At 43.7% G+C, this 26,989-nt stretch overlaps 5 protein-coding genes across 20 annotated transcripts; 3 read left to right on the top strand and 2 right to left on the bottom strand.

Annotated features, from left to right (window-relative positions):
- The first annotated feature begins 1,500 nt into the window (after positions 1-1,500).
- On the top strand, positions 1,501-4,232 carry LOC117145155 (myosin light chain alkali). Of its 2 annotated transcripts, XM_033310696.1 has the most exons (6): positions 1,501-1,582; positions 1,737-1,764; positions 2,758-3,063; positions 3,124-3,210; positions 3,555-3,601; positions 3,713-4,232. In XM_033310696.1, the coding sequence occupies exons 1-5, from the start codon at positions 1,580-1,582 to the stop codon at positions 3,596-3,598; spliced, it is 468 nt and encodes a 155-aa protein (XP_033166587.1). In that variant the 5' UTR covers positions 1,501-1,579; the 3' UTR covers positions 3,599-3,601; positions 3,713-4,232. The 2 variants fall into 2 exon arrangements, with proteins under 2 accessions (XP_033166587.1, XP_033166588.1); XM_033310697.1 differs by lacking the exon at positions 3,555-3,601.
- Positions 4,233-4,841: 609 nt separating this feature from the next.
- On the top strand, positions 4,842-21,509 carry LOC117142688 (microtubule-associated protein tau). 15 transcript variants are annotated; one of them, XM_033306839.1, is made up of 10 exons: positions 10,923-11,009; positions 11,782-11,890; positions 13,255-13,957; positions 14,142-14,185; positions 15,199-15,388; positions 15,454-15,656; positions 16,263-16,448; positions 17,213-17,230; positions 17,635-17,793; positions 18,678-19,489. In XM_033306839.1, the coding sequence occupies exons 2-10, from the start codon at positions 11,873-11,875 to the stop codon at positions 18,777-18,779; spliced, it is 1,623 nt and encodes a 540-aa protein (XP_033162730.1). In that variant the 5' UTR covers positions 10,923-11,009; positions 11,782-11,872; the 3' UTR covers positions 18,780-19,489. The 15 variants fall into 15 exon arrangements, 14 of the variants coding, with proteins under 14 accessions (XP_033162736.1, XP_033162732.1, XP_033162731.1 ...); XM_033306840.1 differs by lacking the exons at positions 10,923-11,009; positions 11,782-11,890; positions 13,255-13,957 and adding an exon at positions 4,843-5,458 and having other exon boundaries at positions 18,678-19,482; XM_033306842.1 differs by lacking the exons at positions 10,923-11,009; positions 11,782-11,890; positions 13,255-13,957; positions 18,678-19,489 and adding exons at positions 4,844-5,458; positions 20,050-20,902.
- LOC117142690 (40S ribosomal protein S10a) lies at positions 8,281-8,917 on the bottom strand. The gene has a single exon (XM_033306847.1). The coding sequence runs from the start codon at positions 8,811-8,813 to the stop codon at positions 8,319-8,321; it is 495 nt and encodes a 164-aa protein (XP_033162738.1). The 5' UTR covers positions 8,814-8,917; the 3' UTR covers positions 8,281-8,318.
- A 176-nt stretch (positions 21,510-21,685) lies between the features above and the next one.
- LOC117142689 (ras-related C3 botulinum toxin substrate 1) lies at positions 21,686-24,998 on the bottom strand. Its single transcript, XM_033306846.1, has 5 exons — positions 24,739-24,998; positions 23,547-23,710; positions 23,245-23,477; positions 23,012-23,172; positions 21,686-22,929 (listed from the first exon to the last, which is right to left on the bottom strand). Exons 2-5 carry the CDS (start codon positions 23,660-23,662, stop codon positions 22,852-22,854), a joined length of 588 nt encoding a protein of 195 aa, XP_033162737.1. The 5' UTR covers positions 23,663-23,710; positions 24,739-24,998; the 3' UTR covers positions 21,686-22,851.
- Positions 24,999-25,506: 508 nt separating this feature from the next.
- On the top strand, positions 25,507-26,716 carry LOC117143061 (probable enoyl-CoA hydratase). Its single transcript, XM_033307518.1, has 2 exons — positions 25,507-26,425; positions 26,488-26,716. Exons 1-2 carry the CDS (start codon positions 25,513-25,515, stop codon positions 26,592-26,594), a joined length of 1,020 nt encoding a protein of 339 aa, XP_033163409.1. The 5' UTR covers positions 25,507-25,512; the 3' UTR covers positions 26,595-26,716.
- The last annotated feature ends 273 nt before the right edge of the window (positions 26,717-26,989 follow it).

The raw sequence follows: 26,989 nt of genomic DNA, 5'->3' as shown, positions 1-26,989 counted from the left end.
GCTGATAGCAGCTGTTCAATCAAGGACCAAATCGGCCTAAATACCCATGCACCAGTTACCCGCTTGACAACAGGTGGTGCCCCAAGGAGTAAACAATAACACAGCCAGGGAGGCTGCGCGGCCAAAAGCCGAGCCGAGGGCTCAATGGATTGAGAGACAGGACAGCCCAGAGAGTGGGTCCGATGAGCATCAGCCGGAAGTTGGGCACACAGCTGGGCTCAAAACTGGGTCAAAGGAGGGCCTGTCCGATGGCACGTACGTGTGTACATGTACATTGGCATAGAATGTCAAGGACATGGGTGCATGGAAATGGATGTGCCGGCAAAGTCAATGGCCCGCTTGGCTTAATTGCCACTTCCTTGCCAGATTTGCCGCCTTTTAAGCACCTCGCTTACCCTTCAGGCTTGATCGGTCATTATATACCCACCACCACCCATTTACCTATGCAAACAATTCGAGCATTCAGTTGTTGCTGTACATTTTTGCTCCGAATACGCTTCGTGTATCTGTGTCATAGTTTTTATAAATAGCACGCATTAAAATGTTGTAGAGGCGGCACACAAGGCACACAAGGCACAAGAAGGCGCCTGAGGGGCCAGTAATGCGCCTTCTATGTAGATGAGATGCCAACGAGGAATAGAATGCTTTTGGAGCATGTATAGTGTATAAATATTGAAAATGCTGGTGTTCAGGTGTTCTGGCAGCGGACAAACAAGAAATCGGGCATTTAACACCCCCACATACGACCGGCTGACAAAACATTTCGAATGATAACAGGCAAGACCTGAGGAATACGTACGTACGTACGCTTGCCAAAAAGACGATCAGGGTCGATGAGTGTATAAATATATACTTGTATAGGCCACATTTATAGTACATAGCCCCATAGCCCACCAAAGCATCTAAACATACACCGTAAATCCTCAGCATGGAGGCGCAATCTATTGCGCAGCGCTAAACAATCAACCCCAATCCTCCCGCCTGAATGAGAAATCTTGCCCAGAAAATATTATCTGCAAAATCATCTGTAACATCGAATGATATTCAACACTATCCGGCTGGGAATGCCACAAGCGATTATTATTTTGCCTTCACGAACGAAATAAAAAGAAAAATTCACAGAATAGTCGAAAAAAAAAAACAAAATGCTTAAAAATAGCCCGGCCAGAGAGCGGACAACAAATGGCTCTGGCTCCATAGGAGAGCCCCCCAATATCTGGTGGTCGATGGTCCATGGGATCCCAAAAGAGAGTGGCATTCGAAAAAGTTCCCCAAGATGAAAGTAAATTCTTGCCATCGCACATACTGCAGCATATATTTTGGTGTGTGTATAGCCTTGCGCAGGAAAAGAGCGAGCGTTTCGTCATCCATTCGTATTCGTATTCGTTTTTGAATTCGTTTTCGAAGCTATAGCTATAGCTGTATCTGTATCTGCATCTGTATCTGTGTCTGAGCGCTCGGCGATCGGCTGGTTGGCTTTCACCTCAGAATTACCTTGCCGTACTGCCGCTGACGAATAACGTTCAGTCGAGACCGAGCTCATCCGCGATACAGTTGATTTTCGCATCTAACAGACAAAATGGTGAGTGCCCAGTCGGCCAAGGAGTCTTCACACATCTTCCACCGATATTCAGTGATATCTTTGTATATAAAACATATGCAGCAGCTGAAAACGCAACATTTTCCACACTCGAACTAATGCCAAACTCTCAAATCTTTTTCGATTCCGTTGACAGGCTGATGTTCCAAAGCGTGAAGTTGAAAGTAAGTTAAGACCCCGCACAAAAAGGATTATCTCTAACCTCAAACGAAATCCATCAAAGTTAAACCAATAAAACATATTAAATGAAAGAGGTAACGGAAAACCCAGCAGAAAGGACTAAAACGCAGTAAAAATATCCATGAAAATGCAGATTACATAATGTGCGCGTGTGAGATACACAACAAAAAGTACACAAAATTCGGTGAACATATTTCGTAATCACTTGGAATATATCGCATACATATACGCGTGCCTATATATAACACTATGCGGGAAATTTTCATTAAGGAATGCTGTCGTCTATATGCATCGCCTGAGCTATTTTCATCGATCGACCATCGAAACCAGGACGGATAAAGGTTGCCAACACAATTCCGGTAGAGAAAATCTAGTGCAAAGTTAAGTTTTCGGTTTGCGTTATAGAAAAGCCGCGGAAAACAATGAAAATCGTGTGTGTATATGTCGCAAACCCGAACGCGCGATCCTCGTCGTCGAGCCGAAATGCTGGTCGTTTAGAGATCTAATTTTGGCCAAGTTATTTCTTCAGATTTATTTTCGATCAAACGCACAGCGAAAGAGATGAGCAAACTACGCGACTTTGTGTGTACATACGCCTATATACTGTGTATATAGCGCAGACGAGGGCGAAGGCGTTCGGTTCGGGTGTCGGATTACGTATACGTAGTGTGTTCTCGGGGCTGGCAACTCTCCCAGATCCGCGCACTCACGCATACACACACTAAGTAGGCAATGCCCAGCCATGTCAAGATTTTCATGATGACCAAAAATGTGCGTACCAGAAATTTCAGGGTTACCGCATCGACCCCGTTTTCGAAAAAAAGGGTGGTCAACACCCACCTCTGCTGAAGTATTTTTAAAACAATTAATGAGGCAGCATAATAAAAAAGAAACAAATAAAAACAATAATTTGATGCGATTGACGTTTGATCGACTACCATGAAGATGTAAATGCTAATCGAGTTCCTTTTGCGCAGATGTCGAATTCGTTTTCGAAGTCATGGGCTCCCCCGGTGAGGGTATTGATGCCGTCGACCTAGGTGATGCCCTCCGCGCTCTGAACTTGAACCCCACCTTGGCGCTGATCGAGAAATTGGGCGGCACCAAGAAGCGCAACGAGAAGAAGATCAAGCTGGATGAGTTCCTGCCCATCTACTCACAGGTCAAGAAGGAGAAGGAGCAGGGCTGCTACGAGGACTTCATCGAGTGCTTGAAGCTCTACGACAAGGAGGAGAACGGCACCATGATGCTGGCTGAGCTGCAGCACGCCCTGCTGGCGCTTGGTGAGTAATCTGCTTGCATATACCCTGGGATATGCCTCTAAATCATTGTGTGCCCTACAGGTGAGAGCTTGGATGACGAGCAGGTGGAGACCCTGTTCGCCGACTGCATGGATCCCGAGGATGATGAAGGATTTATCCCCTACTCGCGTAAGTATTCGTTCCATGGACGATCCTGATCTAATGTTTTTTGTGCATAAACGATTTGTAAACGCCGTTTGTCTATTCCACATGTCACTCTTTGTCTGCGCACAAACCAAAAATCCCCACCATTCTGCACTGTGCACTTTGTACCACCAACTCGACCTGAAAAACACCAACAAACCCAAATATATGTGTATGCGTGTATCCATGTTTGCGTGTCCATTCCTCCAACACTACACTCGAAAAAAACCGTCCAACTCCCGAATGTCAATCGTATGGTCTCTGCACGGTGATTGCGTCTTGTTTACCCGCCGTTTGTCGTCGATCCACTTGAAATTGAATGAAAACAGAGTTCGTCCAGCGCCTGATGAGCGATCCCGTCGTCTTCGACTAAACAGTAAGTAGGGATGGAGCCCATGGCCACTTCGCCGATCTCTGGATGTCTACTTGTCCAACAAACTTGAGGAATGCCTTGCTAATAATGCCCTTTTCTCCGTCTACTCCACAGCATTCCTCGCCAGAATGTGTGAAAGACCCGATCAGCTAAAATAGTTGAAAACAACAGCTTCAACAACAACAACCAACAACAACAACACCAACAAACTTTTAGCGACAACCATTCTCCATAGATGTTATATTCATCGCTAACTCTCTCTATCTCTCTCGTATATTATTTTAATTAAAAATTACTTCTGCTACTACAACTGCAAAATTGAACTTCAAGATAATATTATTTTTTAAAAAATAAAAAAATTTAAATTATAAAATAACGAAAAAAAAACTGAAAAATATTCAAAGTTTTGTGCACATTATTTTGTTATGAATTATTTTGTTGGTTCAGCCAAAAGCAAAGCAATAGTTAATGATTATTTTATATGAGACGTGAATAAACCAAATAGCAAATAATATAATGTTTAGGCAAATTCAACATCCGAAAGCGCCCAAAAAGGCAGTTATTAAATCGCCAAATGTGTAAATTGTGGCCTCTTAGCCTTCTCAGTTTACCATGTGAATGTGTGAAAGTGAAATAAGTCAAATGTATTTAAATAAACACTAAGAATAATTGTGCGGCCGATGAGGTGTTGCACAATCAATATAAAAGAAGATCAGGGTGGTGGAAAATTTGGGATTATGCTATACAAGCAGCCTGCTTAGTAATCCAAATATTAATACAAGATATGGCTGGCTTGTTTATTAAACTAACAGTAATAGAGAAAGTTTAAAATCTTATACTGAATCCGCAAAGAAGTATCTAGATATTTTCGCCGCAGACCAAAATACGTCAGCTAAGACGCAAACCAATAATGAGAGGCAGGCGAATAAACAAAAGACCTAAATACCGTGTACTAAAATGTCTTTATCGCTTTTTCTCAACGAGAGAGAGCTTTCGAAATAAACATTAAGCTCAGAGCTTGGTTAATATGGTTCTTGTCTCTACTTTCGTAATTATTATTCATTTATTATATTAAAATAGAAAGTGTAAAAAGGGGTGGAAACACACGCCTTCCTCGTCTATTCAACAATAACAATTCTAAAGTAAACATAATAATAGCTTTGGGGTTGTGATTCCGCTGAGCTTTTGCGTCGACGTCGAATCAAAAAAGTGTCAGAAAAGTTTCGGTTAAATACGACGACTACGAATCAGTTGAAATCGAGATAACAAACCGTCAAGCCGACCGAGCGGGAGCTGTCTCGCCGATTTCTAATTTGCAACAGCAAAAATCCAAATAAATTAGCAGAGTGCCAGTGAAGTGAGTGAGCGTGAGTGCAGCAAGTCGAAATATAAATATTGTTTGAAACGTCAAAATAAATTTACGCGAGCCTTTCTCAGCGTTCTGTTTAATCGAAAGTGAACCCAAAATATATTATTCCAAGTGAAAAGGACTAGCCCAAAGATACACACACACACGCACCGAAAAATACCGACAGATCTGTAGTCCTTTTCGAGTTTTCCCGTGAGTGCAACAAATACAGACACACCACACATACATACACACACACACTCGTTCGACTTTCAATATGGCGGATGTCCTGGAGAAAAGCTCACTGCTGGATGCTGTGCCACCACTAGGCGACCCCCACCCACCGCTGCCCCACCAGCAGCTGCAACAGGAAGCAGCAGCAGCAGCAGCAAATGCCGCACCACCAGCACCACCGCAGCAGCAACAACCACCACCGCATCAGCAGCAGCAGCCGCAACAACAGCAACTGCAACAGAAGCCAGCAAACGCGAGGGCTAATCAGGATCAAAAAGGTGAGGGCGATGCAAGATACACAGAAAAGAAATGGTTTAAAATTAATAAAACATAGAAATTTAACAAAACAGTGAAATGATAAGTGATGCCAAACCAATAAGCATATAATCACTACCTTTCTATATGTGCAGTTACCTGGTACACCTGGATTTAGTAAGTTAAAGTGACTTCACAGCGCATTACGCATACGCCGTGTGTGCTTTAGAAAATCAATTAGGAAAGTTCAAGGCACGCCTCCGTAGCCCAGTTGCAACGGTGATAGCGATGGCTCAATGGCTCAATTAGGCAAATTATATTGCCGGCACACCCCAGGACATTGATGGTTATGTCAGGCGAGCATGCAGGCCGTGGACTCACGTCATGCCCGCCACATTATGCAAATGGATTTGGCCGGCTCAGCGCTCTGTGTGTGTGATCTGTTTGAGTAACCGCTTAGACCGGCAAGTTTACGGCTTTTGGGGCGCAGCTCAAGGGGGCTCGACAGCCGGCAGGATGTGGAAGTGGCTGCATTGTGCTCTCCCAGCTCTCGGTTTAATGACCTGCAACTGTGGCAAGCCACCAGCAACCCACACGGCGGCCGAGTGCAGCTTTTAATTGTTCTTGATGCCCGGCTAGGTGCAAGTGTGTATCTATCAGATACACAATATATATTTCTAGAGAGATACCGATATGGCCGACTGCGATAAAAGTTATCAGCAATTTGAGCTCGTGCACAAAAGGATTATCCCTGCACTTGTACATACCTTATAAAAAGAAATCCAACTTTAAATCTTTTCTAATCGCTCTAAAAAGTCTGAAAATGTTTTTGAGTTTCAAAAAATATTGGTTTAGCTATGTGGCTCTAACTATACAAAGTATTAATACAAGCCGAATAAAGTGTTATGTTAAGTTACACTTATTTTTTCTGAGTGCACTGCTGCTGTGGTTGCTCTGCATTTGACCTCGTTTTAAATCGAGCTGCGTGTACCTTTTTTTCGGGGTCGTTCGGTCTGCAGAGTTCACCAGCATCAGCTGGCTAAACTAAATATTGAATTTCCTGTTGAATAGGGTATTCCCCGTGCGACGTGGCTCCATTGCAAACTATCCTCTAAAACAGTTGACTTCATTAGGGCAGTGCGATGTGTGTGCAGCGAAAAGATACACCCCTGCCTCGCGCCGGCTGAATATTAAATCAAGTGTGTTCGAGTCAAGAGCAAACCGGCTCTGCTGAATAAAAACAATAACAATGCGCTGTAGCTTTGTTTAGCGCTAATAATAAAAGTAAAAATATAGTCGTTGATTACTATCAGAGCTGTCACCTACATGAAGTCACCCCAGATCTAGATTATACGTACATATGTGCCACTCGTGTTGATAAGACTTTCTTTCTACCTGATTGTTCGGCACTTTCTTTGGCAATCATATTTTATACTAATAATAATAATGATCGTGTGACGTAATGCTGCTCAATTGAAAACAAACAAATGTATACTGCACTCAGCGATTTTATAAATAGCCCAGAATCGCTGCAATTTCTGTCACCCATTTCGCGGTGGCTTTTCAATTATCACAAAACGCTGCCAGTCTCGTTTCTCATTTGCAGTTGGCGCTGCAATTGATTTTCCTCTCTCTCGGTCTTTGGTTTTTCCTATTGGGGGCGTGTGCCAGTTTTCCGTAGATACCTTTTTCTTAACCGAAAAGCCTTTAAAACTCTGCTAATTGTTAAGGTTTCCGCTTTGTGAAACAATTACCAAATATTTGGAGCCATATTTGTGGGGCACACCCATGCGCAAACTATTCAAGCAAGACGCATTTGGATTTTGGCCTCTGATTTTGTGACTTTGGGATACGCATGGCCTGTCCATATGGTCTTAATGGTAAATTAATTAGTCGGCCGGGCGATTCAAGAATTTGTGTCCACTTATCAGGCGAGCAGCCTACCATAAGGTAGGCTAATTTCTTGACTAGTAGCCACCAAGTTGTTAATGCATTCCGTATCTGATGGATGCATCTGGGAATGCGGCAAAGTTGGGACTCGATTAATTAATTTCAAAATGAAAAGTTTGATCAATAAAGTTGGCAACGGAATATTAATAAAGTACTGCCTTAGCTCGGGTGTTTGCCTAATTGTTTTTCCGCGAGCAAAGTGTCGCTAGACACGCGACATGCAAATCCCTTCGGATCCGTGTTGTCCTCTAATTAAAGCCACAAAAGAGTTGTCAAATGGCTACGGAGCGTTGGCACCTCCAATCCAATTCCAGTTCAATAAACTCGGCTTTGGAATCTGCCCGATTTTCCACGACAGTTTTCACTTTCCCCAGTAGGAGAGGGAGTCTTCAGCTTGGGTGGGTTACCCAATCCAATCCAATGCAAGCCCAATTCCATTACCAATTCCCCATCCCAGTTGGCTTACACCGCTTTGGGCAGACGCCGCATAATTTGTTGTTCTGCTGGAAGTTGTGGCCAAGTCCATATTTGGTACACCAGCTCGTTTTGGCCGACGTATCGTGCGTGCGGCTGCCGCACTGACAATTGCCACATTTTGTGGCAGGCAATCAATAATCGAAGTGCGTCAAAAATACAAATGTTAAAGTTAACAAACCGCCTGCCAGTTCGACCATAAATACGGGCATGTGCGACACGAAATACGCGCCACCAGAGGTCCTAGTCAATATAGCCATAAATTTGGCTCTTGATTAATTGATAAGGTGTCGTAGTCAACTTGGGAATATAAGAATATGTTACTTGTTATACTAGCAAACTATAAAACTCCTTACCTGCGAAATGCATTTACAAAGTAATTAACACAAGGAATAAATACGTTTAGAATGCATATGAGCTTGTATCGTTTTTGGGCAACAACTTTATTTATCCATTATTTTAATTGTTGTAGCGAGAGGCGCGACCGAAACCGCCACGATATTCGACCTGTCCGGTTCCGGCACCCACATCGCCTTTCTTGTCCACTCCATAAGCGCCGGGACCGCGTCTGTAGTTCGATCTGTCCTCATCGGTTTTGGAGGCGCCTCCGAATCCACGAGGTCCCGGTCCTCCGAGTCCTCCGCGCGGGCGCACTGCGTCCGACCGATTAGTTCGCGTCAAAGTGGAGGGTACGATCTCCGGGGGCAAGTGCAGATAGCAGCGCAGTGCCTCGATGCCCTCGTTGGTCAGCAACCAGTAGAAGTGGCGCCAGGCGAACTGCTCCTTGACCCAGCCACGTGAGTGCAGCGACTGCATCACCTTGATTACTTGCAGATTGGGAATCTTGTCCAGTTCGGGGTGCTTCTGGATGGGCGAGTCCTTCTTGGCCACGAGCACGCCCTCCTTGAAGAGGTACTCGTAGATGGCGATACGATTGGCTTTTGGAATGAACATCTTGAAATAGTCTGATTTAATTCGAAAAAATTGCGGAGTTGCAAACACGTGATCGAAAAGTTGCAGAAAATAAAGACGGAGATTAGTGTGGCCAGCTTAAATTTGCAATTCCCGAAACTTCCACTCATTCCTCAAAACTTTTCACGTTTTTGAGCACTACCTATTGGTATAGGCAAGCACCAATAAGTTTTTCATAATTTAAAAACATGTTAATAGTTCAATATATAAAATTGAGGATCGTGGTACCAACTTTTGATTTCACATTAAGATAATTTGGTTTAGCCATTTTATTCCAACTCATAAGTAAGTTATATGCGAAACATTCCTCATTTTCTGTCAGTGTGTTGCCTGCATTTTGCTGGCTGAGCTGCGTTTTAAGCTTTCGCACTCCTGAGGAGGAGCTGTGATTCATCTTTTGCGTCGCAGGACATTCTGGCCAAACATGCGCAATATGAGCGGCGGCAACCACATGAGGAATTCCTCCCCCACAGGAATGCTGAACAGAATAATCAATGAGCGAAACGCAGACACAAATTGACCAAGGGAAGCCAACCAAGAGGAAGGCATGCCGATAGATACAACGTGAACCCACCACCCACCGACCGGCTGCATCCCCCAAAAAAAAGCTAAACAAATGCCGGAAAGCAAGGCAAACGAAAGCGATTAGGGGGTGGCAAAACCACCCCCCTTAGAAAAGTGTCAACAAAAAGCAGTCGACCTTGCTTAGCGTGCGTTTCCGATTAAATGCACTTGATTTACATAACATTTAAGTAATTTTCTACTAATTAAAATGGTTACCAAATCGATTATTCCATTTTAGTAAGTTCAAATAAAGGGGTAAGCTCTAATGCATAAGTTGTGTTGGAGGACTAAAAAATCTGCCCTTAGCCTTGCATACTTTTTGATATTATTTATATTAGTTAATTTCAAATTCACAACGGCTGTTGAGCGCAAGCAGTGCTGGCTTGGATATTAGCTGTTCGCTGGGTTGTTGCATTAGATTAGCTTGGACAGCAACCTAGGGGCAAATTGGATTAAACTAAGGCGAATTCGTTTGTTTTAGTAAAAAAATATAAAAACGAAATAAAAAAAAATATATTTCTTAAAAAGTAAAATATAAATAGAAATTTCAAAATAAATATAATTACTATGTAACTAATGCTTTATATTAAACATAATTTCTTTTTATATTTCCAGGTTTGTATTCAGATTTATGGAACTTACTTAATGATAACTTAAAATGGCTTCAATAATGGGTATGTTAAACAGAAATAACCGTCAGAAGCCTTGTAAAATCAAACTAACTTAGGCATTCAGCCCTAGAGTTAGACCCATAACCTTGGCAATCGAAATTAGGCTAGAGAACTATGCAGACATTAGCCCAGGACTCCGCTCCTTCCATGTCTAAGGATGAATCTCTGGCTAACCTCACGTCAGTTCGGATCTCGCCAGGTTTACTTTTATGTCTACGCATTAGAGCGCCGGAGTTTTGCGTGCTGGCTGCTTGTAAATAAATAGACAACAATTAGGGGAACCTAAGACAACAACACCTGGATAATGGAAAGGTGCGTGGCAAGCGGTGCAAGTTGGCTTCATGTGGATACAAAAATATATCCATTGCCGAGGGCAAAGGATTAGGTCTGCAAAGGGAATGCACAAATGCGCGTCGGAATGCCTCCCCCAGTGGCCATTAAATTAATCAAGTCAAATGAAATCTGCATATAAAATCAGCGTTATAGGCCCCCACCATTCGCTCATTGTTGGCGTGTTGAATTTGCATTTTTCCCCGGCGCCCCACTAATAAATTTGTATGTCAATAGAAAAAGGCAGGCAGCCAGAACCCAAGGGTCTGCTCCACCAAAAATATATCCTGGCAGCGCTTTGAACTGCGCAAGGACACATTCTGTTTATGCGCCCCGAGAAGTTTACGAGCGGCCACGCTCCGCCAGACCAAGTTGGCGTATCAAAACCAATTCTAAGTATTGTAATTCGAAATTTTTCAAAGCAAATAAAAGCAGTCGAGTTTTAACACTCGCGCCAAACACAACGCAGTGCAGAGAGCTGGCGTCGTAGCTCCAACAAAATATTTCAATAAGCTCAATTAAATACAAAACAAAAATATAAAAAATATAAGAAAATATAAAACATATTATTAAGCCATTTTGTCACAGCAGAGGTGGTTACTTACACCCCTAGGTAAATTGCCCCTGCATTCCCGTGTTAAAGCCAAAGTGCAAAGTGCATTAGCCTTCTCAGACTGTACGTGGCCAAGTTATTGCCCTCTGGCCAGGAAAATCGATACAATTGCATGGCGCTTGTTTTGTTTTATGGCCAACTGCAACTGCAACAATTGATAGTCTTTGGACTGTGTGATAAAAATCGCTACTGCAGTGGCGCGCGAATTCAATTGCCAAAGGACCAAGTTTTGTTAACCATATTTCACCGAGGGTGAATCTAATTGAAATGCAGCCCCCGGGCTTAGGAAACTTCGGTGCTTGCACCTGTGCAACTGTTGACTTTGCAACCCCATCCCACTTGGCTGATAATCAATTTGGCCCAGACCATTTGGCCACAAATGACAGTTGAGTTGAGCGTTGTTGTGCGGTTGACATGAACATTGTGTGGAATTTCGGTTTATGTCAGCCGCGGGTAAATCACAAATCATTGTGGCCCTAATTTGCAGTTGCTGTTTCTGCCAGGCCTCCTTTATTTTTTACTATTATGTATATATATTTTTTGCTACTGCCAGGAAGTTGGCGATTCCGACTCTGAGTCGGCACAAGTTGCAGTTGCCTCTTTAGTTGCCAGTCGGATGTGGCACGTGCTGAGGTCACAGCTCCTCCAGTTTAAAGGATCCCTCGTCGTCCTGTGCAATTTTATCGATTCGCCCGTCAAATGTAACACACACAAAAAAAAAAAAATCACAGGAACTTAATGCAAAAGTTTTCGGTTTTTTCTCCGCATTAAGTTAATTGCCAGGCAGTGCCGAGAACCAGTCTGTATAGAGTCGTATATAGACATAGTCCCCGATCCAAATTCGAATAGTAACCCACTCAGATATGAGTGATACCGATGCGGTGAGTTTTGCTTGAAGTACCCATATATATCCATATATATTTTGGAGCTGCACTTAGCGCACACCGATTCGCCCATGCACAAATGATTTACGAGCATAATTTGCATAGGGAATGATCCAGGTTAATGGTTGTATTATTCCGCCGACCTTGCACATACATCATTGTCAGTGGAAGGAACCCTTTGCGAAACAAATCAAACAGCGATTTCTTGTGGCCCGTCGATTTGGGCCTTAGAACTGCCAAAACTTTTGTTGAATCAATAAGCCACAAAAACAATTTGGGTCACGTTACAGCTGGCAACCGAATTTCATGACAAAATTCCCTAATGGTAACCAAAGACCGCCGCCCGAACGCCAAATACCCAAACATCCTTATAGCCATATAGCCATACATATAGCCAAGTAGCCAAGTAGAGAATACCAAAACAATAAAATGTAAACAAATGCAGAAAGAGCCATCAAATTTGAAAGCACCCACTCAATGTGAACTATATTGATACGTCTGTTCCGATACACGAGCCGTAGCTCCACCATTGGCACTTGGCACCCCACAGTTGGCAGAAGTAAAAGTAAGCCGACAACGATATATGGCCATACATATGCAAATGATATGGGCCAGTCTGCCGGGGCAGAGGAGCATGTGGGTGTATATCGGTGGCATTGGCCACCAAAAAGCGGCTCCGCCACATATTGGGTTACCAGACACTTGCACATTTCTGCACCGACACCGCAGGCGAGAAGTTCTAGTCCTTCGCTAGGATGTACGGCACGGGAAAGGATCGCTCCGGCCAGGAAGTTTCTCCACAGGATTACCCAGTGCAGCAGCAGCGTGCTCAGTCCAAGTCAGAGTATGTCATGGATTCCGCATCTGTAGATCGTCCCCAGCAGCAGTTGAGACCGCAATCCACGCAGGAGTATGTGCCCTATGAGTCCTCCGATTCATCTGTGGAACGAAAGAAAGAACAGCCAAGAGCTCAGTTAAACACAGATTTTAACAATAGCAACACCACTTCGGATAGTGCCTCCTACGGCTCCGATTCAGTTTCCAAACAGCAGATACGATCTCAGCCGAATCCAGAGTACCAGAACAATGCAGGACCTGCCTATGAGGCACCTAGAGAGGACCGCGGTCAACTGCAGCCACAGAGATCCCAGCCAGCGGCCGATTACTCCGCATATGAACGGCAGCAACGCCCGCCGCCAACGACAATAGATTACACCACCGGCTATAATGCACCACCCAAAGATCGCACCACCCTGTCACGCAGCAACTCGCGACCCACACTCTCACCCAATCCCAAGCTCCAAAGTATACCCAATTCCGAGTATGTGCGACCCCCACAGAACTTTGTCTTGCCACCGCAGATGCGTCCCGCCGTGGGGCCACCACAGCCGCGTCCTCCGTTCGCCGGAGCCCGACCTATGGTCGGAATGGGACCCCGTCCACCCATGCCGCCGAACATGGCGGCCAGGCCACCACCATTGCGCAGCACAGACAGCAAGAGCAACCTGCTTATGGGTCCACCGATGCGACCGGGCATGCCGCCGCAACTCAATATGCAGCAGGCTCGTCTGCCCAATGCCGGCGGACAGCTTAGTCCACCGGGCCAGGGACCACCAAGGCCACCAGGCGGATTTCCCTGGAATCCTGCCGGGGCACCGGGAATGCCGCCTGGAGCACGTCCGCCCCAGAATATGACGCGACCGCCGCCACCCACTTTTGCACGCCCGCCGCCGGGTCAGCCGCTGCAGGCGCCCTTCAATCGACCGCCCTTCAACCAACCGCCCATGCAACCGCAACAGCAACAGCAACAACCACCACAACAGCTGCAGCAGCAGCAGCAACACATGCAACAGCAACAGCAGCAGCAACTACGCCCACTTTCGGCAGCCAGTGCACACAACAACAACGATGACGACGACGACGTGGTCATGGGTCCCGCGGTGACCCCGCTCAAGACCTTCAACCCGAGGCCCGATCCCATGGGCGAGCCCCTACTGGAGGACATCGAGCCGCCCTTCCAGACGAGCCCCCCAGCCGGAGAATCCAAAAAGGGGCCCGGCTTCAGTAAGACTCAGATCGAACGATAAACCAAAGACCATTAGTGAAGCCATTCAAAAGTTTATTTTAAAATTTAACTATCTCAATATGACTCATGAGTTTGATTTCGGTATTGTTTGTATCTTTAAGTGATATATCCATGCCTCCCTCACGTATCTAGGTATCTAAGTAACCTTTTTCCGTTTTTCAGAGGGCGACAATGACAGCGGCGTGGATGAGTCCACTCAGGAGAAGGTGAGTTGGTATCGGCTTTGAACCAGTTAACTAGTTAGCCATAAATTGTTACCTCAGCTGCGTCTCCGTTAATTGAGAGGAAATTAACTGGAACTGGCAACAAATTAATTTAATTCCGTCTGCCTTTCCTCCGCATCGAGTTCTCAAATCATAAATATCTGTAAAAGGCCGGGGCAACCAGCGGGCGATCTTCGAGCTACAAGCTCCACGCTCCATTAGAGACCATATAGCATATAGCATACGAGTATATCACATATGTAGCATATAGCATATAGCATATTGTCTGCGACAATTCCGTCGTTCAGTTCCCAAGTTCGTGTGCAGACGTTAAAGTTCAGACTAAGTTTTGTGTTGGCAGACGGCAGTTGGCGCGTCGGAAAAACCCGCAGAAAGTGCGACACAAGTCGAAGAAATCAAAAGTATATATGTGCAGTACGTGAGCTTCACAGGTGCGAGTGAAAAAGTGCCAGAAAGTAAAAAAAAAGCAAGCAAATATGGCCAAAACCCGCCAAAGAAACACACACAAAAAGCGATTTATATGCCTGGTGATATCTGCGCACAGATAAGTGCCAAACACGAAAACGAGTTGTGGATTTCCAGGGGGGTTGGCTTTTTGGGGTAAATCGTAGCTCAAACATACACATACCTATATCCAAGTCGGAATTGTTGTCTCTATAAATACCCATATGCAAAGGCGACACGAAGCGGCGACAATCGATAAAACAATGCATAAACTATAAGTCCTTCGTACCGAGACATCCAAAGCCAAATCGGCAGGCGTACGGCCGTATGGCCATAAATGCCATTGGCATTACGTTGACAGCTCCGGAAAGCCCGGGAGTGTTGAGAGCCAGTAGTCGTAAATAGATAATAAACCCGCAGTCACCACAGTTACGTCCCAGGATGCATCTCGTTATAATGGCCGATGCGACCTACTTGCTAGTAATCCACATGGTCTAACCCTCTAGCATCGTTAGTTTACTTAACAGTGCGCTGTGTTTGTTTCTCGGCAGGATCGCAACGGACCCAACTCGCCCAGTTCGCCCGTGAAAACGCCCACATCGACCTCATCGAAGCCGGACAAGTCGGGCACGTCGCGTCCACCGAGTGCCACGCCCTCGAACAAGTCAGCCCCCAAGTCGCGCAGCGCCTCCAAGAACCGCTTGCTCCTCAAGACCCCAGAGCCCGAGCCAGTCAAGAAAGGTGAGAGCGAAGTTCCATCTATCCACATAATCCACATCATCTTATCGCTCTGTTTGCCCCACCAGTTCCAATGAACAAGGTACAAGTCGGACATGCGCCTTCACCCAATCTGAAGGCGGTGCGCTCCAAGATCGGATCCCTGGACAATGCCACCTATAAGCCGGGTGGCGGCCACGTGAAAATCGAGTCCAAGAAGATCGACATCAAGGCGGCACCGCGCATCGAGGCCAAGAACGACAAGTACATGCCAAAGGGCGGCGAAAAGAAGGTATGTTCGGATTGTTCATCATCTTGACCAGCGTTTTAATCCATGGGAGGGATCGGTGTATCCATTTCAAGCATATACTCTGGTCCAAGCCAGTACATAACTCTCACATTAATCTCTGTAAATTTCTCTCATCTACAAATGGCTTTTAAAGTACGGAGAAAATGTATCTTTCTCTGAGCGCAAGAAACGTAAAGTATAGTCGCGTAAAGTAAAGTAAAGTAAAGTAATGTATTGGCTGAATAAAAGCAATTTCACGGTCGATTTGCTATTTGAGATTCATGCCCATTATAGATGGGCAATCGTCAGCACGGTATCTTGTATCTTGTATCTCGTATCTTGTTGTAGGAAATGCAATTGCCAATTCGCAGCGACACTTAGCAGCATAATTCCGTTGCCTTATGTAGCGTATTCCAAACCCATCCGTATCCGTAGAACTGGGTGCGACTCTGACATTGACGCGGATATCATCCGTTCGATCGATATTTTGACTTTGGCTTATAATCGTTTTACCTACCTTGTATCTATTTACAACTTACGACCGAAACGAATCGCATCGAAACCGCACACTCTCGCACCAACAAATCACAAAACACTGCAAATTCGTAGATAGTTACAACAAAGTTGCAGTGGAACGCCAAGTCCAAAATCGGTTCGCTGGAGAATGCCGCCCACAAGCCGGGAGGCGGGGACAAGAAGATCGAGACCCTGAAGATGGACTTCAAGGACAAGGCCAAGCCGAAGGTGGGCTCGACGGCCAATGTGAAGCATCAGCCGGGTGGCGGAGACATCAAGGTATGTGGCCACCCCTTTCGTGACCTTTCACCCCATCCCCCAGGCGATTTCATGTTTGAGTTTGACCCAGAGACGAGAACACGAGTGTTCATACATAAGTATTGATTTTTGTAGCGGTTAAGCATGATTTCCGATTGCTGTTGGCTTATGTTGGTTTTTTGGATGCTCCACCTGAGTCACCAACTGGCATGGGCATGGGCCGCATCCATTCTATTCTATACTATCTGTTCGTTTCTCTCAGTGCATGAGCTGCAATGTTCTCTTCAGTTTTAAACAGCATGCTGCCACCTTTCAAAGGTTATTACTATTAAGAAAGACTACATTTAGAACTAACACCCAGAACACCCAAATACCAAAACCTTGAACCACTTTCCAGAGCTACGATAGGAAGATGAACATCATCTATGGCGAGGGCTCCAAAATAGTCAGCCATTGCGCCAATAACAAACGTTTGGATCAGAATTTGTATAATGAGGAGGAGTAGTGTTTTTTTCGTTGGGTAGGTAACACCCCCAAAATGGTGCTAAAACGAACCACCCACACACACCTAGTTTAGTTTCGGGGTCAGCAATGTACATACATATATACTCAGATTAGAGGGAAAGCATTATGTTTAGTTCCTAACCATGCCGACAATCACTCTGAATAATTGAGAATAACTTATTGTTTCTCCACCCTTATTTTAACGAACCGAAACATGTTTAAACCATATTTTGGAAACTGTATTTTGCTTTTAACTAAACCATTAAACAACGAATTCGAAGGATAACAACCCGAAGGATGTAAGTAGTCGTGATAACTCTTTTTTCCAGTGTAATAAGTGTGCTTTTGTATAGAAACCGAGCTGCATTTCGTTTCTTTCATATTTTTGGTATATTTTAAAAACACCTATGCAACACTTTTCGAGATCCTGAAATCACCGCACCCTGTAGCGTATTTTTGTACCATTAGTTTTTCCAACCATTTGTTACGTTCTGTGCTCTGCCGTTTCTGTGTGTGAAAATTCCAAATTTCAGTTATGTCCCCGATTGGCCGTTTTTCGTGTGTCCATAATACGAGTAATCCCACGCCCGCAAAGTCGAAAAACCTGGAAAATGGACATATACTCCATTTGCCAAATTCAATCTGAATCTATGATCTTGCTAATTGATTTCTGTTCGTTGCCGGTGCCGGTGCTACTTTTCAGATCCAAACGCAAAAACTAGAAATTAAGGCACAAAGCAAAGTTGGCTCTTTGGATAATGTAAAGCACAAGCCCGGTGGCGGTGAGAAGAAGATTTTCGATGATAAGGATTATTTGAAAAATGTTGAACACTCTGTTGCACTGACAACACCACCAACACAGGTAAACTACGTGTACATAAGCTCAAAGTAGTTATGATATCTAGAACTTAGCATTAACCCTGATTTATTACTAGACTCTTTATTTGATTAAGAACGCAATCAAAAGTAATCGATACGAGTATATTCCAAACATCTATTATAATCGCTATCCCATTTTGTGTTTACGTCGAGAAATTCATTTTTATGTAATCTGTAATGGTAATCAATTACGTTGCATTTTCGATTAACACCTTATGGTTTCAATGCGCAACTAACCGAGCACCACACCCCAAAAGAGGCCCACACAACACCCAGAACACCCAACCACCCACAGACACGCCCCACCCGAACCGCTTTCAGATAACTCCCACCAACTCCCAAAGATCAATCCGTTCATGGGGAATTGTGATTATGAGAACTAACAATTGGACAAAGTATTTTGGCACATCTATCTAGGCATCGAATTGTATTTTATTGTGGGCATTCGTGAATTTTATCAGGGAGAGCCACCGAAATCTTTGGAGATTTGAAACCATCTATGAAGTGTCTAAAAGTATGCTTTGGAAAATAGAAAGTAGTTGCTAGTTCGCTGCATACTTTTGGACATTTTTTGAAGTGATTGCAAATCTCTTGAAGTTGGGTAGCTTCCTTTGATTATTATTTGTTTTTGATTTGAGATGATTTTTTGTATTATCTATTGGTTTCTCAGTTCAATTACACTTACTTTACATTTAAAAATGAATTTCTTTCAAACTCAAACTGAGATTCATTGGCAACAGCGCTTTCCATCCATGTGTTCCCGAGGTGTTTGAAGATTTACACGCAATTCTCTAAACTATAATCTCTCTCTTTCTTTCTCTGTTCCCCCTCTCGCTCGCTCTCTGCCACCCCGCCGGCTAACTGTAGTTTGCGGCACAAGGGCGCTTGATTGCCACGATCCATCTAGAATTCGGTCTCTGTAACTCAGACTGTGTGTGTAACAATATATTTGAGTCGCTTTTTAAATGAACTCTCCCTAGCTTTAACCCAGACATTCATCAACTTACTACTGTACTGTACCTAAGCCAAACGAATAACTGAAGCAGGACTAAACAGAAAGCAACTAAACTAAACTGAACGAAACTGAACTAAACTCAACCGAACACAAGCCGAACTCAACTAGATAAGCTCAAACCGGAAATGAATCGAATGAGTTTGCAAGAGTTTCTATTTTAAATTGTAACCAATATACATACATACCTACATATGTTTATGCATTCTTCGAGGGTTAGCCCGCGATGATGTAAGCTGGCCTGTCCCTGGGTAAACTCCCAAGGATCAGGTGGAGATTGAATCCCGATCCTTGGGTTTCTGCTCTCGGGCAAGGTCAGCAGTGCCCGCGAAGGGCCCAGCTGTTTGTTAAGTCCTTTAGTACCTAGCGAATGTCCTTTAACAAAGTATTATTTCAATGGCGAACAGCCTGGAAACCTTACACTACTTAGGATAGTACAAATTTTGAACAATATACTGATCCGCAATTGCTCAAACCCCAATAACTCCGACCCTGAGGACGGTTTAGCGAAAGGCTGCCCAGCATTTATATCATCATCATCATTATCATCTTCATCTAACAACCGTGCTTTGCTCGCTCACACTAAAACACAATACCACTCAAAACCTCTACTCACATCAGTTTTAAATTAATATTAATTATGTGCTTAATTTGTGTGCTTAATATTTCTATTCTGTTTATTTTAGGAATATATATACAATTTTTATTAGGCTAGTCATACGAAAACTAAGTGCATTAAATTCGAAATTCGTACCGAGTTGCGTCCATTAGAGTTATTTATCGCCTATCGCTACTTTTAACTACCACATCATATAATCGAGTTATCCGAATGCAATGCGGTTTTAAACAATATAGAAACATTCGATCCGATCGATTCGATTTGATCACGCAAATCCCGTAAGTTAATGTGCGTTGCGAGTCCTTCAAAGACATGTCCGTTGCGTATATAGATAGTTATATATACCTAAATATTTAACAGTGCTGTGATAGACTAACCGAACCGTTGGTAACGATCCAAGCCGACCTGCATCCATTCCAAACCAAGCTTAACTTCATAGAAAGCCCCCAAAACGGTTTCATGGGCATTTGCTTGCGACTCCCCCGTTTACTCCAATGCATTCCATCCAACCAACCAACTCATGACTTTTGGTTTACCCCTTAATAGTTTACTTTATGATTTGTGCAATCGATACGCATTCACGTTTATATTTTTTGTCTTGAACGCAGAGTCCACTACCATCCATGACGGCTTCTGGCGCTGATGAAAATTTAAATCAACAAAGCTAAATGCCGAAATGCCCGAAATGCATGTCGAGCTGTATCTGAAAAACTGAATCTGAAACTGACTCTTTCTTTGCAAGCTAAGATCAAAAGTGAAATACGAGCAGCTAATTTGAAACGTACTATCTAAGCAAAATCCACACAATGCAAAACGAGAGTTATGCGATAATTCCCACACACCCAGACAATTCACAAACCAGTAATGCGATCAGATCAATTCGATAGAGGTGCAAGCACGCAATGAGATGCAGATACTCGTACATCTACACCACCACCCCACATAGAAGCGGTATTTGGTATACAATCGAAAGTATATTTGACTAGTTGAGCAATGCACTCCTTATCATCAGATAGCAGACATGAATTATATATCTCAATGTATTACCAGAACTTCATATATACATACAAATCTATATATATATACATATATAAATAAAAGTATCTAAATATTTAAGCAAATTATACAAGAATCGTACGAGTAAAGTGTATGCTTAGTTGAAAATGTTACCACTTGACGTCTAAATGTTAAACGACTAAGATAATGCAACCATTTAGATACTTTTGCGACCAGTGAAAACCAAAACCAAACCCAACAGAACCGATACGAAACAAAACAAAAAGAACCGAACCGAACAGAAGAGATAATACCACGTATAAGCATATTTTTACTATTAATTTGTATCTTATTAGTCAAGCGCATCATTCTCACGATTTATTTACACCCTGTTACAAAATGTAAGAACAATGGCAAAATTTAAGCAAATAAACAAACAAAAAAAACGTTTTTTCATTTACCAAATCTCGGCGTTGTTGCACTTAGTATTTGAACTCCAACAGAGCCACCTTATCCTATCGGTATTGAGATAGACAATCAAATCAAGTATTGGGGATACCCACAAGTATCTTATTTGGCAAAGCCACGCCCACGCCGCCGCAAGCGTTACAACAAAGCCACGCACGAGCACACATCCTCTACTGCCATTGGATGCATTGGTAATCGAAACATAAATAAATTTGATCAAGCAAATTGTAAGTCGCCATCTCAGTCGAGCTATGACAACTATTTTGCATCACTCCTGCTGCTCCTGCGAATCCGAGCCGACTGTCTCTAAACACCTCTCTTTCGATTCCCGCAGTATTGGAAGGCACAGCGCATCCAGCGGGCCACCACACTCACCTCGTCCATGTCCCTGCCGGCGGAGTGTCTGGTGCTCTCCGTGTCCATGCCCTCGCTCAACTCGGAGCCGAAGCGTCCAAAGAGCGCGGGACCCAAGAAGAAGTCTGGCCAGGCCGTCCACTCGAAGCCATTCCGCCTGTATTGAGTCAGTTTGGAGTATGGAGTATGGAGTCGGTCGAGGAAGGAGCTGCTCCACAAGTCGCACGAGACGTCACCCAATCGAAGCACTCAGAGATTTGTGCACAAGTTGATATCGAGGCACGCACTTCTAAAACATACATATGCAGAATACATTTTATCAAACCGTTGATTGTTTAGAACCGAAATGGAAACGAAACGTGGCATTTACAACATAATAAACGACTAAATGAGAGGCAAAGTTAAGCACAAAATACAGCTGGTTGGTTTGTTTGTTTCTTTATATAATTACAGTATATATTTTCGTAAGTATTAAATCTGTTTCACGGCTGCTACATCGCTGGACCCAAACGGCCTTCGTTACATTTTTCATTTACATAAGACTTGCGTTTGATTTTCTATGTATAATTAGTACAAAAATTGTCCTGGGATTTCGTTACGTCTCAACTTTATCATCATGCTCATTGTGTGTTTGGAAAACTGTGTGCTTTTCTTGGTTTCTTTAGGTTTGTATTCGTTTTTGATTCTTGTTCCTTTCGATTATTCGAGTCGCGTCACATTTAAATGCATTTGGTTGCCTTTTTCCATTTACATCATCCTTTTGCTCTACTTACGCCGTAAAAGTTGTTTATACAATTCGTTTTTTAAAGTTAGGGTAATAAATAGGTCATTATAAAATAATAAACAACAGTTGTTACATTTTCAAAGGACATCGTGAAATGAGCTTCAAGTGATTATGATTATGATTCGAGGGTCGAGTTAGAATTAAAAAAAATGCGCATGCTTGAATATCATAAAAAGTGGCTTCTCTAAGCGCTCGTCGTCAAGTGAATTGGCCTGGTTTCAGATTTGGTTAGCTGCGGATTGGCTGCCTTAGCTGATGGCTATATATAACTATAATACATTTAATGGGAAATTAGGAAATGCATAGATGCTCGTGATATGCGAAACCAATGTTTGCTGCGGTTGTAATAATTTTCTCTTTCTGCCAGATACTATTCGTACAATACATTCGATTCAATTGACTAGATTTCTACATATGTAGTGCATTAGATTTATGATTTATCTGTGGTTCCGATTTTGTTAACAATGTTCTTTCAGTTGTTGCGGGAGGGAATCGTGGTTTGCCAAATGTGTGACAGCAACGATCCGCAGAAAAAAACAGCCAAACAAGGACAAATTTCATACGAATTTTGATGGCAGTACATTTCGATTCACAGAATTTCGTACAATATTTATCGTTTGTTTAGAGTTTCTTTCCGGGTTCGGTGCCATTTACGAGAGTACGGAGAATTTTATAAATAAATACATGTAATTGATTTGTCGATGAGGGCGCTGCGTTAGTGTCAATGTGTTGTGGCCATTGTGCCGGTGTACGTGTCGCTTCCGAGGAATCTCTATACTTCGCCAAAGCCAATAACATTCTACCTTATTTACATTATTAAACACTTTCGCTGGCGTCGCTTTAGCGGCTCTGGTCTGAGCACCGCGCGCACCGCTTCCTCGAACACCTGAATTTGCAATCGGAGTGGGAAGGGAAATTAGTGAAGAATAAGGGGTAGGTGGAGGGTGTGCCGGGCACCGATGACTTACCGGCTTGAGGCCGCGCTGTGTCAAGGCGGAGCACTCCATGTATTTCACAGCGCGTATCTTGTTTGCCAGCTTCTGGCCCTGCTCGCGCTTCAGCGGCGTCAGTCCCTGCTCTGCCAGGCCGCTGAGTGTCTCTCGATCTTCGCGCAAATCGATTTTGGTGCCTGGAATACGCCCCAAGATATATGTATGATTCTCGTTTTCAGACTGCAGTTTCACGTCGCTTGGCAACTTACCAACTAGAATGATGGGCGCATCGGGGCAGTGGTGCTTTATCTCCGGATACCATTTCGAGGTGACATTCTCAAAGGACGAGGGACTCGCCACGCTGTAGCATATCAGGAAAACGTCTGTCTGCGGGTAGGATAGCGGTCTCAGGCGGTCGTAGTCCTCCTGACCCGCCGTATCCCACAGTCCCAGCGAGACCTGTATTGTGTCCACTTGCATGGGCGCCGAGTAGTTGTCGAAGCTGTGAACGATATCATAGTTAAAGTTAGATATCGATCTGCGGTTTGCGGCTATCGAGGCACAAACTTACACTGTGGGCACATATTCGCCGGGAAAGCAGTCTGTCGTGTAGGAGATTAGCATGCAGGTCTTTCCGACGGTGCCGTCACCAACGACTACACACTTTATGGGCCTTCCGGTTGACATCGTGAGTGCTGAGTGTGCCTGTGCCGATAGCTGTGTACTGTCTGTGTGCTGTGGGCAAAATAAGATGGAAGATGAATGTCTTCGCCAGCTTAATTCAATTAATTAAGTTCTAGTCGAGGCAATAAACCCGCCAGAGCCAACTGACCGCAAATTATTTTACAGTCGTACTTCCTTAATAAAAATTCTTTAAAATAGAAACAAATGCTGTATAAATATATGACACACTAAATTATCCCATTCGTTTTATTAGGTTTTTATAAATAAATTAAATACCACATCATTTTTGGCGCGCAACTACATATGTATAAGATAAGCAATTGCTTGAATGGAATTGAATGAAAATTTAAAATTTGAATAGCTAGATAATTTGAATTACGTTTTTACTGTATGCATATTTGAGACTCAGTAGTCATACTCGCTTTCTGAGTCGCAAACTATTTATATTAATGGAAGTTCTACTTATTGGAGTAAGCTACATCGTAAAGTGGGAATGTCCAAGATATAGAGGTACTACTGTACGGAGTATAATGGCGAAGGTCTACGGTATATCTCTGGGATGATCAAAGGTAGGGCTCTCGAAAGGTGTGTCCCGGCCGCAAAAAGAAAGCAACCGCAGCGGCGGAGGTCCATAAAGCCTAATAAAACGAACGAGGGTCTCATTTCGGTTACGGTGGCACTTTGTTTTCGCAAATAAAATTTTCAAAAATAGATCATGATGGGCGACACAGACGGGGAAAAACAAAAAGCATAAATGGGAGCAGCGGACCAAATGGCGACCGCCCCTCCAGTGGCGCCCCTTCGGCGGTGGGCGGGGCCGCCCGAGTGTTGTGGTGACGCGGAAGCCACCGGCAGACGCACCGCATCGAAAAAAAAGAAACAAAAAATGGGAAAATGAACCGCCCGAAAATAGACACAATTAAGTTCTCATAACCGATTCAATTAAAGTTTAACACACAGAGGCGGCACATATTGCGCCACATGCAACGGGGCTGGGCGTGGCCGCGGGGGCGGGTGCGGTAGCAATGAAAATCTTTTGTTGTGGCACAATATCGAATGGGAATACAATATTATTTTACCGTTTTCACCACCTCCTATCCTTTTTCTTTGTCTGTCGGCAGGCGGCGACTGTTTTGTACTTTGCTTATATCACTGTGCGTTTTCCTGCTGCCGATATGCGTTCGAGGCGCTGGCTCATGCGGTGCATTTAAATAATTGATTCGCACTATTTCGCTGCGGCTTTTACTTATAAATATCTGTTTGAGGGACAAAACGCAGCGCTCCCGACTAATTTTCGTGTTTTTCCTTTTTGTTTCCACTCCACACAAACACACACCCACCTTCTTGACAGCGCAGCGACGCTCTCTCTCTCTCTCCGTTGACAGTGCTGCCAGCTTATGGCCAGAAAATAGCTGACGGAATATGTAAGAAAGTACCTTTAATGTATAGTATCAATAACTAAATTAAATGAGTATATCAACCACTATAAAGTCGTTTCTTTTTTTTTTAAATTTCCAAAACTATTTCCAACTTATTTTTACAATTGGCACTAAAAAATAAACTAGACTTGGCGGGAAAAAAGAGAGCGGGTAGTCCAGCTCCGCTCTCTCGAAACTGACAAGCAGTGTTGCAAAAGTTGCAGGGCTAAGGCAAACTTGGCACTATACAATACTTATGGGCATGGCTGTTGGAAAGGGGGATCAATCAATATTTATATATTGTAAACAAAATTATTCATTAATATTTATTTTGAATAGAAAACTTAAATAATTACATGCTAATTAAAAAATGATCGTTTGATCTCATGCAAGTTTTATACCTTGTAATTGCTGCTGACTACGCCCATGCTGCCTATGTCCACGGTTGTTGTTTCGAGCGGCGTAATGAGCAGATTTGTTTATAACCTTTTACATAGTGTACATAGTGTAAACCAAACTTGTTCGGGCTGCAGACGCATTTCTTTGGCTGCTGTAAGAAATGCGGAAAGCGAATCTCAAGAGGGGGCCCCTGCCCGCACAGTTCTGGTGGAGAAGGACTCGCACATAACACTTATTGGATTAAATCGCGAGCAGCAGCGCAATTCGATAGATGCCAACACCGCGGAGCAGCTGACCGAAGCCATCAGCCAATTTGAGACGGATGATACTTCTCCAGTGGGTGTGCTCTACGGCATAGGTGGCTCCTTTTGTGCTGGCTATGATCTGGAGGAGTTGGAGGCGGAGGCGCAACGCGGCAGCCTCAACTTTCTGTTGCGTCACGAGGGCTCCGTCGGTCCAACTAGGCGGCATCTCCGCAAGCCACTTGTTTGCGGCATCAGCGGTTTCTGTGTGGCCGGTGGATTGGAACTGGCTCTAATGTGCGATCTCCGGGTGATGGAGGACACTGCAGTGCTGGGATTCTTCAACCGTCGCCTTGGAGTTCCCCTGAGCGATGGTGGAACTGTGCGTCTGGCCGCTGCAGTGGGTTATTCCAATGCCTTGGAGATCATAGCAACAGGAAGGCGCATCTACTCCAAGGAGGCCCGGCGAATGGGTTTAGTGAATCGCGTTGTGGCCACGGGCACCGCTTTGGGCCAGGCTGTTAATCTGGCCTTTTCCATAGCCAAATTCCCCATGGCTTCCCTAATGCACGATAGGAATGCTGTGCTCGAAAATGCCAATGCCTACAACAAACCAGGATTCCATGTGGCCAGTTACAATGAGATCATGAATGTTACCTCAGCCATGATAACAGATATGCAGGAGGGCGTGAAGCGTTTCAAGAACTGTGAGTAGTGTTCGTCTTCATTTCTAGGAGCTCTTTATTATAATTTATTATATATATTTTAGCTGAAATAAAGGGCCCCAAAACCGATTCGTGGAGCATCAAGGAGAAAACCATTTCAGATTGGGAAAAGGCCGAAATCGAGATCGAAAAACAAAAGCAAAAGACATGACATATGTAGTTGGCTGATATATACAAAACTTCTGTTCTTCTGGTTAGTTGCAATACTTTGTTGTTATTTATAAAACGAAAGCCTTTATTCACGTAAAATACATTTATTTAATGATTTATGTAGTTGACCGCCTAAATCGCTTACGACTCGCGCTTATTTCAATATTCACAACAATTACAATAACGAATTTTCCTTGAAATTAAGCCTAACTACAAAAAAGAGTTGAGAGGAAAAGCACAAAGTTCTGTATTCCTTGCCGTCGATCGATTCAACATTCACAATTAGTTTACACTTATAAAAAATATGCTAGCGTTGAGTAATCGGACTTGTCCTCTTACTTACAATGAATTTCTGTTATCAAGTGCGATGGGCCAAGCGGTTTGCCGGTCTCGCCA

This window comes from Drosophila mauritiana, chromosome 3R (assembly GCF_004382145.1).
Source record: "Drosophila mauritiana strain mau12 chromosome 3R, ASM438214v1, whole genome shotgun sequence".
Taxonomy (NCBI): domain Eukaryota; kingdom Metazoa; phylum Arthropoda; class Insecta; order Diptera; family Drosophilidae; genus Drosophila; species Drosophila mauritiana.
The sequence above is the reverse complement of the archived record's forward strand: the minus strand, read 5'-3'. Positions and strand labels throughout refer to the sequence as shown.